This window comes from Papaver somniferum, chromosome 4 (genome assembly GCF_003573695.1).
Source record: "Papaver somniferum cultivar HN1 chromosome 4, ASM357369v1, whole genome shotgun sequence".
In the NCBI taxonomy this organism is placed as follows: Eukaryota; Viridiplantae; Streptophyta; class Magnoliopsida; order Ranunculales; family Papaveraceae; genus Papaver; species Papaver somniferum.
Genome location: NC_039361.1, coordinates 8,387,035 through 8,401,448, shown reverse-complemented (window position 1 = coordinate 8,401,448; position 14,414 = coordinate 8,387,035). Strand labels below are relative to the sequence as shown.

Sequence of the window (14,414 nt, the reverse complement as noted above, 5' to 3'; positions counted from 1 at the left end):
GTATTCTTTTCCTTTAGTCAAAATTTTATCATTATGAGTTTTACATGTCAAGGTTTCAATGAGGCAACACATGTAAACCTAACACCGTCCCAGATCTCTTCATTTAGAGATTTCAACAGTTTTAGGATTTTCTTTCTAGTAAATGTTTTCTCCTTTACACCAACTTTGCAATAATACCAACAATTTCATCAAATACATAGCTTCTTCTTTGTTTATTTCGTATAGGATAACAATACTTCCAATTGAACCAATATGTTTGGAAGCCAAATTCATTTGGTGTCCAAATCAAATGAATGTATCACAAAAGTTCCTTCTTACCTACTAATGGACCCAAAGCCTGAACAAATTGTTGATGCCTTAAAAATAATCAAAAAGATATACTACACCCAAATTTGGACCCCAAGAAAAAACTTTGGATGACTAGCCCATAAAACAAAACGACACGTGTCATGATACACACAAAATAAAAAAGAAAAACCCTAATTATCCCCAGAAAAGTAAAAAACGTTTTTTCCTTTAATAGAAAATAAATGTTACGACATTCAAAAAAACGATACGAAGTAAAGAAAAGAGGGTAGAAGCCGAAGAAACAGATATACACAGCGGCCGTAAAAAAAATCAAAAAGCCGAAACCCTAAGAGAAAAACAGAAATCACCCAATTTCATCACTTCCTGTCCTCATTCTCATTCGTTATCCCCTTTCTTCTTCAACCTTCTTCGTCGCGCCAAACCCTCTGTGGAGAAAAATAAATTCAAACCTTTTTGATTTCGTCTTCCTCATTATTCTAGCATTCATTCTCTGTTTTACCAGGTATATATCTTTTTTTTTTTGGGGATTCTTATGATGGCTTTTGTTTAATTATCGATTATTGTTAATGGGTTTAGTTTAATTTTGTTGATAATGGGATTTGTATGATGAAAACGAAGGTTTTTGTGGACAGAGCATTTTTGATGAGTTTGGGGGGTTAGGTTTGGGTTTTTTTTTTAATATTTGTATTTATTTGTGGTAATGGGTTTATGTGATAGTAACTTTTGATTTCAATTGAATGTGTTTTTTTTTTTTGTTAGTTTTGCATATGTATTCATTTGATTGGGTAGTTGGACTAGAGTGGGAAGGAAGGGGAATTTGTGTTTGTATGTTATCTTGATTGTAGTTTAGTCTTACTGTGTCTGTGTGAGTGGATTGATAATCTTTAGTGGGGTAGCTTGGGGTGTAGTATGTTTATTAGTATGCATTTCCATTAGTGTTTATTGCGAAATTCTAGGTTTTGTGTTGGGTGTTGAATGTGTGGTTTCTCTATTTTCAAGTTAATTCCTTAGGTTAAGATTTCCTTTTTGTGGTGTACGATCTTTATGTTTAGTGCTTGATAAGTCGTTTCAGTAACGGGGAACAGAAACTTCCATGTTTGTGCATAATCCTTACTCAATAATTGGATAGGTTTCTTTAGATAAGATAAATACTGTTATAGGAATTTAAATAGTCCTTTTTTGGCAAATGTTACTTATTCAACTATTTGGCATGTGGTTTCCAATATGCCAAATATGGATCTCCAGTAATGAGATGAAAGTATCCTCTGGATTAGCCTTGTGAGAAGTACGTTATTTACCCTGTTTATCGCAATGATTCTTGTTATCCTCTATATCATACATCCTTCCAACTAGTAACATAGAAAATAAGGAGTACAGAAACTCCTTTCTGTATGTTCTCTAAGTGATGGCTAGGTAATTCATACATGCGAAATTTAGAATATGAGATTTCCTAGTGGACCTTTGGCGCTGTGATCTTTTCTATCCATGTCTGAATACCTCGACTTAGCTGGAAATTAGGTGCACTCGGGTACCCGAGAGAACTTCCTCCTACTTATTTATCGTGTTCATGTTTAGGTTGCAGTGTTGATCTTTTCAATTCCATTATGTGAATTTTCACTACTTGGAGTTTGTGTTTGCTGTTTCACTCTCCAAGCATCCAGTAAGTTAGAACCATGGGATCACAACAAAAATTGAATGCTGATCTTTTTACCTATTGTTTATTTACTTGCTTTGCTTTTCAGGTTGTCAATCTACTGAAGCTTGGAAGACCTTATTTGCATTCTCTTGCATGATTCAAATTCGTGCCATTTGAATTTTATGCATGAGTCAATTGACAAGATTTCAAGAGCCTCGCCAGCACGAAGGTGCTGAAAGTCATGTTTGTGGGATTAGGGAATGTACCATTGTGGGTGTCGTCAGTGAAGGATCTTTATCCACTTAACAATCACGATCTTTTGGCAAGGGAAAGCTTCAATTTGCCTTGCTAGTTGCGTTTGGAGCTGCAAATTCTGCACTTGACCAGACTCTTTTTTCATTTTTTAATTACATAGTTCTTAAAGTTCGGAGGTTACAGTCAAATGTCAGAAGGCAATATGGCAATAATTAAACCAGAGGTATGTAACAAGTGTTGCTTATCTTTTTATTTCTTGTCACATTTTTGTTTTTAGCTTGTAGGCATAAAACATTAGCTTTGGTATTTGCTACAATCTTTGTGATATGTGTTCAATGGTACCGAAGAAAATAATTACCTGGTGTTTGGTCTCGAACTTAGATGTTGGACTTATACCATATGCTTTAAGTACCTGGTTCTGGGGGCATGCCATGTAATATTAGAGATAAATACATTCTGCAAGTGTGGTTGCATATGCGCTGGTTGTCTTATTTACTAGTTATATTGTTATGAATGATGAAATTTATTCCCATGGTATGTATTGAAGAAGTATATCATAAATCATAGTAGTAAAAAATAGTTGTGGTAGAGATTTGAGAGAGGTGGTTGAGCATTTTATGCAGAATTATCTATTGTGAAAGTGTCTCCCCGTATGTTATTTCAGTATTTTTTAAATCATCTAGATGGTGCCCAAATGTAGACAAAAAGGTTTTGGTATTTTGGTGCTTAAGAAGTAGCTAATCTTAAGCACATCAGTTTTTACCTAGACTCGGTTTATTCTAAAGTTCAACTTCATATTCCATATGCTTATACCTGTGTGATTGCGTTATTATGTTGTTTTACCTCTAAGAAACCCATCATTATAGATGGTATATAGATTGGGGCGTTCTTTCTATTTTTTTCTTGACTACTCCTGTCTTATTTCCATCACTTGACATGATTCTTTCTCTATTCTTTTCCCCTTTTGGCCTTCTTAGAGTCTCGTGGTACCGTTTTTATTTAATATCTTACTAATACTGTTTTTTTTTTTTAAACGTCTCAACCTTAGGCTATGAAGTCTTATATTTGGATACAAACTTCTGATGGCTCAATCCAGCAAGTAGAAGAAGAGGTTGCTATGTTCAGCCCAATGATTTGCAGGGAAGTGCTACAAAATAACATGGGATCAACTAAGAACTGTGCTATTTCACTTCCTCAACGAGTAAATACAGCCATATTAAGCCTAATACTCGATTATTGCCGGTTTCATCAAGTACCAGGTCGCTCCAATAAGGTTTGGCCTCTCTTCCATAATGTTTTCAACTGGAAGCTTTTATCTGTCCCTTAGCTTTTATTAGCAGTGGCGAGTCCGGATAGAACTAATTTGAAAATATAAGTAATAGTTGAGTGTGCCTGTGGCCAGGAGCGTAAATCTTTTGATGAGAAGTTCATCCGAATTGATACAAAAAGATTATGTGAGTTGACGTCTGCTGCTGACAGTTTACAACTAAAACCTTTGGTTGATCTCACCAGCCGAGCACTTGCTCGGATGATTGAAGGGAAAACACCTGAGGAGATTCGTGAGACATTTCACTTGCCTGATGATCTCACAGAGGTATAATTTTCTACGTTATCTTCGTATTGTAACTCTGGGTAATTTCTTCCTTCCACTTTGTTGCTCATGCAGGTTTTTATGTTTGTAGGAGGAGAAGCTGGAGCCTTTAAGAAACACAGCTGATGATCCGCGAATCAGGCTGCTCAATCGACTTTATGCCAGAAAGAGGAAAGAATTGAAGGAGAAGGAAAAGCAGAAGGTGAACTGGATACCTTTGTTTTTGATGCTAAGATGTTACATTCATTTCAGAAACCTTTAGAATAAGCAACTATTGCATAAAATTTTCTATTGGGCTTTTGTGGACCAAAAATTTCTCCATTGACCACTTTTGGTCTTGCAATTACTTAATATTTGAAGGATAGCAAATGGGATCCCTTTTTCTTTCGTGTCAGTGTATTGGTTACAATATTAGAGTTGTTGACTCAAATCTGCATTCATTTTTCTCAAATAGATGCATGCCTTTATAGGTCATAACTAGGTCTTCCATATGTTGCAGACTGCTGAGGTTGAAGAAGAGCGGGTGGACGAACGCTCTGTTGACGATCTGTTGTCGTTTATCAATGGTGGAGGCGAAGGTATTCTTCAGTGAAGTACTCAGCGCACTTAGAATTCATGTACTTCAATATATTTTCTTTCAGGCATATTCTGTGTAGTCTTGTAAATGTAAAGCTGTTCAAGATTGCAATTTTTAGCGGGAACTAAATGCTAATGCTTCATATACTTGGCTTTATTTACATTGGGTAAATATCTGTGCTAATCCAGATTAATTTCACATGTTGTATTTGGGAAATGGCTACTGCTGCCCAAAGATTACTTTCTATCTATGCCATTGTCCCATTTTCTATTTGTCCTTTAACGTGCTTCATCTGAGTGTCATTTTCTTTTTCTTTCTGCCACAGATGCGAAGTCGGCTAAAGCTCCTAAACATAAAAAGAAAAACCGTAAAAAGAAAGATCAGCCAAAAGACCCATGTTTGAACAATGGTAAAGACAAGAAGGTTAGTGAGAAAATGGTAAATTTTCATTAGGTAAGTTATCGATGTATGTAAACCAGTGTTTTTGAATTGTGGATATACGTGTTTCAGGAACCTGATGCTCTTCCTTCTGCACGCTTAAATGGTGAAATCAGCATCAGTTCTAGTCAGACTTCAGAATTCCTAGATTTAGCAGATGACTTAACTAAAATTGATTTTGATGATGATATCGACGACGATGAGCTAGACCCTGCGATGAAGGAAGAACTTGATAGGTAAGATGGGGTTGGGTGTGGGTGTGGGACTTATTAACTTTCAATTGTTTAGCTTCCTAAACTAGGTGATCATGTAAATACTGTTTGTCCTCCTATTAGTTGTTTTGAGTCTAATAAGGGGTTTGTATTAGTACACTTATTTTCTTTTCTTAGTCTGGAAAAGACTAGAGACAATCATCTTGCAGTTTTGGTGCTTCTGTTGCTATCTGTTCAGCAACTCCATTAGCTAGCTTATCATCCCAATTTATTCATGTGACTTGCAACTTGAAGAATACTACCATGTTGTAACTCGTCCATGTTCCCACCCTCTCCTTTCAGTTTTTCTTTTTGTTCCCATGATCATGGTCGTATGATGATTTGTTCTTGTCCTATTCGTTTGATCAATTATTCTCATATATAGTGTAAACGTTGTCTGTTTTGGTGTCTTTTTTTTTTTTTTAATACATTTGCCTTCATTGTGAACTGTTGTGCTATGACTAGCTCCTGGTATCTAGCTTGGTCGGATAACGTATATACATATGATCATATATCTGTTTTTTCAGATAGTATTTCTTATTTAGTAAATTGTGTGATCTTCCAATTGCAGGGAAGTAGAGGATTTTGCTAGGAGACTGAATTCAGATTGGCCTGAAAGAATGCAGGAGATCCTGTCACTAGGCAAAGAAGGAAGGCTTGCTCCCATTTCATTGAATGGAAACGGTTCCTTGAGGAGATACCCTAGTGGTATGTTTCCATATCCTTCATTTATAGTATTGCTAGGTTTACTTGGGGGGATACCCCAAGTATCCTGTACGGAACTAGATTTAACTGTTATTCTCCAGTAATTGTTCTTGTCATTTGTCGTTTATTAATCATGTTTGTGATTCCGATGACAGGGCTAGACCAGAGATGAGTCCATTTGCTTGGGGGTGGGTCCAGCGATTCTTTGCATCACAAATGGATTTTTCTTTTCATGAATGAAATAAATAATGTTATAGGTACCAATACAAGTTCTAACGCAGGTGGATTTAATTGTAATTTTCTTGGGGTTACGATATACTTTGTAGATGCGGGTGACAATATCATGTTCATACGTTGTAGATGCATACAAAATCGTGCTCTTTCTGACAATTATAATCTTTTCTATCTGATTGAACAGGTGAAATTTTCTTGTTTTAATTGATCTCTTTTGGTTAATCTTTACTACTCCCTTCATGGATCTATGGTGGGTATAAAGTGGTTTCATTCCCTCATATGCAGCTAATGGGGAATAATGTGACTAGCGCAGCAATAGAAAAGTAGAAAGAATCTTAATCGGCGACTTTGTGATACTGTAGTCGTCTAGTTGGGTTCAAAACTCGAATTCATAAAAGAACAATAAGAGGTAAACAGGCCGAAATTCGAGTTGATTACAGTAAAAAGAACCAGTGAAAATCACCCTGGTGATCAAGGAGATGTTAAGCAATAGTACTTGACATAAAATCCGAACTTGAAAAATCAAATACAAGTTTTTGTTGACACTCCCAGAGGACCATTCCTTGAATCTTCTTCACATTTTGTAGTTTCTTCAGTAGCCATTCCAAGCTGTAGCAGCCACTCGTGAATACAAAATAAAACATCTCAAAAAAAAAAAAAAAAAGAAAAAAAAAAGACATTACTAGTTGTGAATCATAACAGTAAGTTAACAAGAAATTACTTGATTAGGTGTATCCTCTGGTTTGATCTGAGCACCATCGTATACGAAACAGATTGTATTGAATGGACTGGGAACAATTTGAATTCTTTTAAGCTCACAGTAAGCATTGATGAGCTTACTCAAAGGGGAATTGCGCTTCATTCTGAAGAAAACTTCATCTCCAGCACACTAGATTAACAATGAACAGCCAAGTAAGTACGTACACACTGTTATAACTCAGAGCATGAATAATTCAAGAAGACTATAGAGAAAGAATTTACAATTGACTTGACCGTGATACTAATATGACTGCTGGATCCCTCTGGTATAACAACTCCAGACATATTTGTCGGTAAAGAAGTGCGGTTTCTTAGACCAAATCCCATGGTGATGAAGTGGTAGAAGCTGTAAACTCGCTCAAACTCTCAATCCAATATTATAATTAAACAAGTTTCTTCCTTTTTCCTTTCCAATTCAACTCTCAGACCTTGGAGACAAAAGTGATATGTATGACATCACTGCATCCTAGGCACACACACTTTGGTGTATCCTCCCAGCGCGCCAACCGTTCGTTAATCTATCTTGATTTCTGTGATGCTTTTTGAAGCTACGGACACGATTAGTGGACCTTTGTCGCTTCTACGAGAAGCTTTTAATGAGTCACCTTTCTTCTGATTCTGGTTTGACCATAATTTAGCAGTGGCCTACAGGCCCTACGCTACTCGTAGGCCTATGGGAAATGAAGGAGAAAAAGACTGTTTTACTTTTCGGGTCAATACTCGACTTATGTTGGTGGACTACTTAATGGGATTAATCGGGTCAGGAGTAGCTGCTAAGACCGGGTTTTGTCGTTGTTCCCAAACGATAACTCTACGCGCACTTCGCAATAATCCCGAAGTTTGCACCGCCACTCACAAAAACTTGGGCCCACCTAACACTTTAATAATAGTTTACTCAACTGTCACACGATTATTTCTCGGTAGTTTTCACGGAATAAAACCCGGTTCGTCTAGCATTACTGATTCCCAAATTACTTCCCACGTCAATTTGGGAAGAGTCTTTTACGGTGGTTCCATATTAATATGGTGGATGGATGATGGTTGTCTGGTTTTGGGGAAAAAAACAGATAATGGTTGTTCCTTTTCTAATTTTTGTCCCCACTTACACAAATTTTATGTCAAAAGGGATAATGCTTATCCATTTTATAATAAGTTATTTTTACACATAAGGTTTTTAATTTAAAAACGGTCAATTTTCACTTTTTCAAGGCGGATAAAGGAGAGGTCTAGGCCATGATTTTTAGAATTGGGAAGAGGTTGAAAACCTCCATAAAGCCCAGACTTATGCAAGCAGAATGCTTTGCAATTTTAAAAGTGGCTAGTTGGACCAGAATCAAAAATTTGTCAAGTATTTGTTTGAGAAATGATGCAAAATATAAAATGTTTTACTGAATAAAACTAGTTACCATGTTAGCCGGGCTGATATGAGTTTTTAAGATGAAACAATGTCCTTTATATAAATGTAGAAGGGAGATCCTAAATATCTAGCTGGGCCGCACATCTATGGACCGCAGATCCTATATCCCTACTTCCCACTATTAAGTGACGTAGTTTAAGTTTGCATAATTTTTAAGGCAAGTAAGGAAAATGAGTATATTTAAGCATTTTTTTACAATTATACCCTTATGGATAATAATTAGTGAAATTTTGAAATGATTTATCTCTCAAACTACACCACGGATGTTCGCAAACTTCGTACGGTTGAAAAGCATTTTAAAACACTTACTTAACGAATATAAACATGCCTATCAAATTATGCATATTTCTTATATTTCTTATAATCAATTAAAAGGATAATTTTAGAAATATGTGTTATTTAATGATATAGGTCACTTAACAAAATCTAAAAATAAATAGGTCACTTGATAGTGAGACGGAGAAAGTATTTTTTAATGTGTCTAAAAACATTTTTGTCAAAACATTTTTGCACAAGAGACTATCTAGAAATTTATTTCATAGGAGAGGGGTGGTTGGACCTATAACCACCATTCCACATCCTAATGTTAGAGCCGTTCTTCTTCCACCATTAGCTCTCCACATGGGACAAAATTTGAAGTTGTTTCCGGTCAATGTAGCATTGCTCTTATATATCATTATGTGGTTTCGGTGACAGAACCGGACAAAAGATGAATATACGATGTTTCATACCCTTCACGATTTATAAAAGGGGATACCAATCCTACCAATGGCTGATATCATTTCATCGATCCAACGATCAGGATTGGTGAGATCTTTTTGTCCTATATAAAATAGTATCAGCCCTTAGTAGGACTGATATCCCCTTTATAAATCGTGATACCCTTGGACGAAAACTAGCATTTCAGATATGATTTGAAAATTGCCTACTGTGTGGTTGGCGCTAAGGTCACCCGCAAAAATAAAGATTTCGGTGTTATCTTCAAAGATCTGTGCGAATGTTTTCTATTTCTTGGACAATATACTTCACATGAGAATGACATTAATTTTGATCCATGAGTGGAAGGACCTATTTAAAGAAGAATGTGGGTCTTTGATTTTTCACATTTACCATTATTTAAGCAAAACGTATACATTTTAGTTTCCAAATTTTTTATGCACCAAAAGGTTCCATCAACTTGGTTTAGGTTGTCCCTTCCCTTCTTGACAATTTTGTCTTTCGAGTCGATTCTTTTCATCGCAAATGGATTGGTGTAAGGATAGTGTTTTCATGGACGACATGAGGAATTTTAGAGCTACCAATTAGCGAATTCGTTTAATTTTCTCCCACATCTCAGTTCTTCAATTCATTTTTATATTTCCATAATGCGGAAAACTGGAATGTGTATCAACTGATAAAATATAACTATGCAACTGTTTAAGCTTGACTAGAAGTGGACTAATTTATACTCAAACAACATGAAAAAACAAAAGAATTCCTTTTTTTTGTTCACTTGGTATTAACGAGGTATATCACGACATTAGTGTGTGACATATAAACAAACCACTAGCGAATGAAACTACTGTGAGACATAGAACCAAACGCTTTTCTTTTTTATGCAAAAGAACATATCCAATCCTCGAGCTAACTTACATAACTTCTGATTCACTCACCAATAATCCCTAATTGTTTTTAACAAACATGTCTGAAATGTTACACCAAAAAATCAAAAGAAGCTCTGTCAGTTCTAGCTTTGTTTGCAATTACATCAGCCACATTGTCTGTTGTTCTTTTAACATTATCCACACCAAAAAACGAAAAAGATTCAAACAGGTGGCGCTCTTCGATCCTTTGGTTCGTCCAATGTACATAAGAGGCGGCGTTCTTGATAGAGTTAACTACATTAGGATAGTCTCCTTCAAAGGTTAAATTGTCTAACTTCTTTCCCTTGTCCCACAATATTGCTTCTTTCATCGCCAAACATTCTGCCTGCTCAACATCTACTCCTCCATGGAAGTGTCTGCCTCTGGTGCCCATCAGGAACCTATTGAGTCACAAATGATTAGTCCAACACCAAAATTATTGGTAATATAATCAAATGAAGCATCTATATTGATTTTCACTTGATTCTCCTTCGGTGAAACCCAAGTTTTGTGACTTTGATGTGATAATATTGAGGTTCAGCTGAGCAATGAATCACCATTTTCTGAATGAATTGTATTGTAAACCAGATATTTTGATTTTTATTTTCAAAAACTTTTATGCACCTATTTTTCAAGAAACACCAAGCAGTTATCATGACTGTTAGTACCCAAAGATTTCTGCTTTGGTTTGACCACAATTTGGCAGAGAGTCCTGTAGGGCCTACACTCCAAGGCCTATAGGAAAGAAAAGGAAAGAAAGGATCTATTTTATTCTTCAGTCAATATGAAAATAGATATCCAAATCCCAAATGAATGTACTACAATACTAGGTAAATGTGGAACCCAAAATTAGAAATTTGGTGGGATTTTAGAAATTAACCGAGAATCATTTATTTTTATTACAGAAAAGAAAAATGACATATAAGTCGAAGAAATGATCTTGGCCGGTTTCCATTTATTATACTAGGTGGCATGACAAATTAACCACACCACTATGGGAAAACGGTTCAACGACGGAATTACTAACGAGTAATATTGACTATAGGGCTAGAAATAAAGGTTTTATCCTTGACTATTTTGTTTGTACCACTCGAGATAGACAATATCGCCAACCGTCAACTTCATCATACATATAAGTACCACACCTTCCATCATATTCCTCTTTCTCTTTTCCTACAAATTTTTTTTTATCCCTTATTATTTCTCTCTAAAAATGAATTTGAAACCAAAAAATTTAAGGAAAAAAGAAGCATTGACCGGATTGAATTATCAGGAAGACAAAGAATATGAGTTAGAATGTCAGACAACTAGTTGGTGATGGTAATTCTATGCACATATCTATCCATCCAGAGCAAGTTAATTCAATCGCTCTTCGAGGTGGGTGGTCTGAGTCCAATACGATGTTCAAGTTCCTTTCCCCTATTGTTCATGATAGAGTCCGACCATATCCTTGGTGGCGTTTATGTTTTATACAATCTATAAACTATAAGAATCAAATTGTTCAAGCTATATTAGAATCATGGTGGAAGACAATAAATACATTATTTTCAAAGATTTCGAATGTGGTAAGTTTGTATTTTCGTATAATTCAATTTTTAGATTTATTTTGTAGTTTTATAACATTAAACCAACTTTTTTAGTTTAATTATGTATATATTGTTTGTATGAGTTACACCATTGGATTTGTACATGTTGACGGGGATTAGATGCAAGGAAAATGTATTTCCATTTGACAAACTGGAGTTGGAGGAAGGAAGATGGGCATAACGACTTTAATTATACTCAAGTGATCTAGAATGAAATGCAGATCAGAAAACCAAAAGCCTATGAATTAAAGTTGTCTGAAATGTTTATTACATCGTTACACTAGGAAGATGAATGAAAGCATAATAGCAAAGAGCCCAATTTTTCCCTTGGTTTTATATATCAGGTGTCCACATCGAACATTCTCCTATCGAGACTTCCTATTTCATTTAATTACCACCCAAAAATCTTCCCAACCTCGAAATCCCCATATGACTATCTCACAAATACTACAATTAAAATCACATCATTTTATCAGCACTTTTTTTTTAGTGGTCCTTATGAATAACTAGAAATGATTTCATTAATCACCAAAAGCAACCAAATCTAGATAACGTAACATAAATGGCTCTCGGTCTTCAATTCACTTGCGCTAAGAAAATCTCTCTTATGTACTACTTAGAATGCCACTCCGTAAACCCCGGAGATGGAACGCGAGTGTCTAACCTAATCTAGGTTGGATCAATATCAACACAGACGAAGCAGCGAAGAAATACCGTAAAATAGCGGCAACATGTTTCATTTGCAGGGATACGTCTCTCAATACCCAAGTAGTCATAAAACAACCGCTACGAATCACCATCCCTTTCACAGCCGAATCATGGGCCATATTCAGCAAAATAACGAAGCTGGCTAAAGGTTCAATTCAAAACTGATTCAAAAAATCTACTTCGATTCCTAACTTCAGACGTCAAACCTCCATGGTATATCTCGGGAATGATCCGGGTAAACAAGCAAATCAAGAGTCAGATCCCCTAATGCGCACCATAACCTTCAACTACAGGGAAGACAATCAAATTAAGGAGGACTGACCAATTTGCGGCGGACAACAACCAATGGGAAGCCTTTCCACTTTGATTTGGGACCATATGATACAACCTGCATTAATCAAATTTTAATAGATAACTCACTGGGTATTATCTACCCTTGTGTAATTGTCGCTTGATTTTTAATAATATGCTCATACTTCAGAAAAATAATAAACAAATTTTCAATTTATCCCTGTAGCAAATCCAATGATAATTAAGATAGTCCCTCTATCATTAACATATGTCCTGAAAAAGTGGGTTCCCCATTTCCTCTGGAGATAAATGTCGAGAATTTGATTTTCCAAACACAATACATTTTTTTTTCTTCTAAATACAAGGCATTTTCTGAGAATTAATGGGGAATCATTGTTATGTTATTTTTGAAAAGAAAGACATAAAAGTGAGGTGTAGGAGCGTTTACAAATACATACGAAAAACAATATTTTTATTCAACAAAATTTAATTAACTCTGACGTGCCTAAAGATATCTTTGTCACGTACAACTCCTTGTTTTTTATACCAAAGGATATCTTTGGTGACATTTTTGTGACGAGAACCCTAAGAGCATCTCCAAGATAAGGTGCAAAAAATCCTATGTGGATTTTTTATTTAGTCTTTTATTTAGAACGCGCGATTGGAGATATAAGAAAAGGACAAAACGGGATCCAAATATCCAAAAAGGGTCACCCCTTATCTAAGTATTTTAAGTAATTCATAATCTACCCATCACTAATCAGGTTTAGCAATTAGTAATAATTAGTAAAATCATAATATTATTTGATAAATGATTAGTGTGTATTATTATTTGTGTTTGGGTGAGTGAGGTGAGTAGAAGGAGGGAAAGAAAATTTAAGAGGGAAATTCTTTCGGTGAAAATGGAGGATGATTGCGAAGAGAGAATTGTTACTGCTGAATCTTTGACTCAACTACAACAAGAAGCATATCTTGATTCTTCATCCAATGCCAACAACTCACAATTGAACGTTTTTGTGGAACCAACACCTTTGAATCATGATTTTTATGAGCATGAAGTGTTTCGTGAAGAACCAACCCAAGAGAGTAAACTAGTTCAACATATAAGCACTCCCAATACTCAGGTAAAGCTGCGAATAGGTTGAAAAAATGATTTTTTTTCTTTGAATCCACCATTTCTGCCGCTGAAAAAGTTCGGTACCGGCATGGTCGCGATATGAATACAATGCCGAAACCTCCAATACCGGCATAGAATTCATACTACTTCCATACACGGAAGCTCGATATCCCCCATTTTGAAACTAAAACCGGCATAGTACGCAACCAAAAAATAATGCCGGTACAAAAGCTACTTTTTACCTACCACGAAATATTCTACCGGCATGGTTAAATTTTCGGTTCCGGAGTTTCACACCAAATTCTACCACGATCAGGGTCAAGTATCATATCATCCTTATGAGGAAGGTGCGAACCTTTAACTTTTACTTTGCCCTTGCCTTGTGTCGGTTGTTGACTTCGCCCACCAACTTCGCTTTGGCTTGCTAATTGCCTTGGATGAACCTCATTATCTTCCTCCTCACTTTACTCTTCATCTTCCTCATCATGCTCAAGTGTTCCAGTAGGTTCACGGATTACGAGTCAACTATGGTCAGCACGACTCTCCCAAATTCTCCCTCTTGTATCAGCCCCCAAACACTTCTTGCGACCTTGATCTTTCCCTCGAGGAGGCAGAGACTGAGGAGTATCAAGATCTTTAGTTTTTCTTTTGTTAGCTTCCTTGGATTTTTCCCTATATCATAAGCACAGGAAATGAATATAAGACAACTCACTTTCAATTCCGATACCGGCATAGACGCATGCAAACCAAACCATGCCGGTACACAAAACGGCATAAAAACTTAGTAAATAACACATGCCGGTACATAGTTCCGGCAGTGTATATTAACTATCGGCAATGCCGGTAGTCAAAGGTAATTCATAAGCTGTTCCTGGATACCAAAAGATCACTACCGGCACCCTCGAAAAAAATAAAATC

General features: G+C 36.0%; 2 protein-coding genes across 2 annotated transcripts; one reads left to right on the top strand and one right to left on the bottom strand.

Moving 5' to 3' along the window:
• The first annotated feature begins 616 nt into the window (after positions 1 to 616).
• LOC113274700 (SKP1-like protein 21) lies at positions 617 to 6,186 on the top strand. Its single transcript, XM_026524088.1, has 10 exons — positions 617 to 811; positions 2,052 to 2,423; positions 3,249 to 3,473; positions 3,603 to 3,794; positions 3,883 to 3,993; positions 4,291 to 4,369; positions 4,694 to 4,791; positions 4,879 to 5,042; positions 5,629 to 5,765; positions 5,918 to 6,186. The coding sequence occupies exons 2-10, from the start codon at positions 2,388 to 2,390 to the stop codon at positions 5,932 to 5,934; spliced, it is 1,059 nt and encodes a 352-aa protein (XP_026379873.1). The 5' UTR covers positions 617 to 811; positions 2,052 to 2,387; the 3' UTR covers positions 5,935 to 6,186.
• Positions 6,187 to 6,376: 190 nt separating this feature from the next.
• On the bottom strand, positions 6,377 to 7,174 carry LOC113273495 (small ubiquitin-related modifier 1-like). Its single transcript, XM_026523194.1, has 3 exons — positions 6,978 to 7,174; positions 6,718 to 6,885; positions 6,377 to 6,605 (listed from the first exon to the last, which is right to left on the bottom strand). Exons 1-3 carry the CDS (start codon positions 7,080 to 7,082, stop codon positions 6,519 to 6,521), a joined length of 360 nt encoding a protein of 119 aa, XP_026378979.1. The 5' UTR covers positions 7,083 to 7,174; the 3' UTR covers positions 6,377 to 6,518.
• Between the last annotated feature and the right edge of the window lie 7,240 nt (positions 7,175 to 14,414).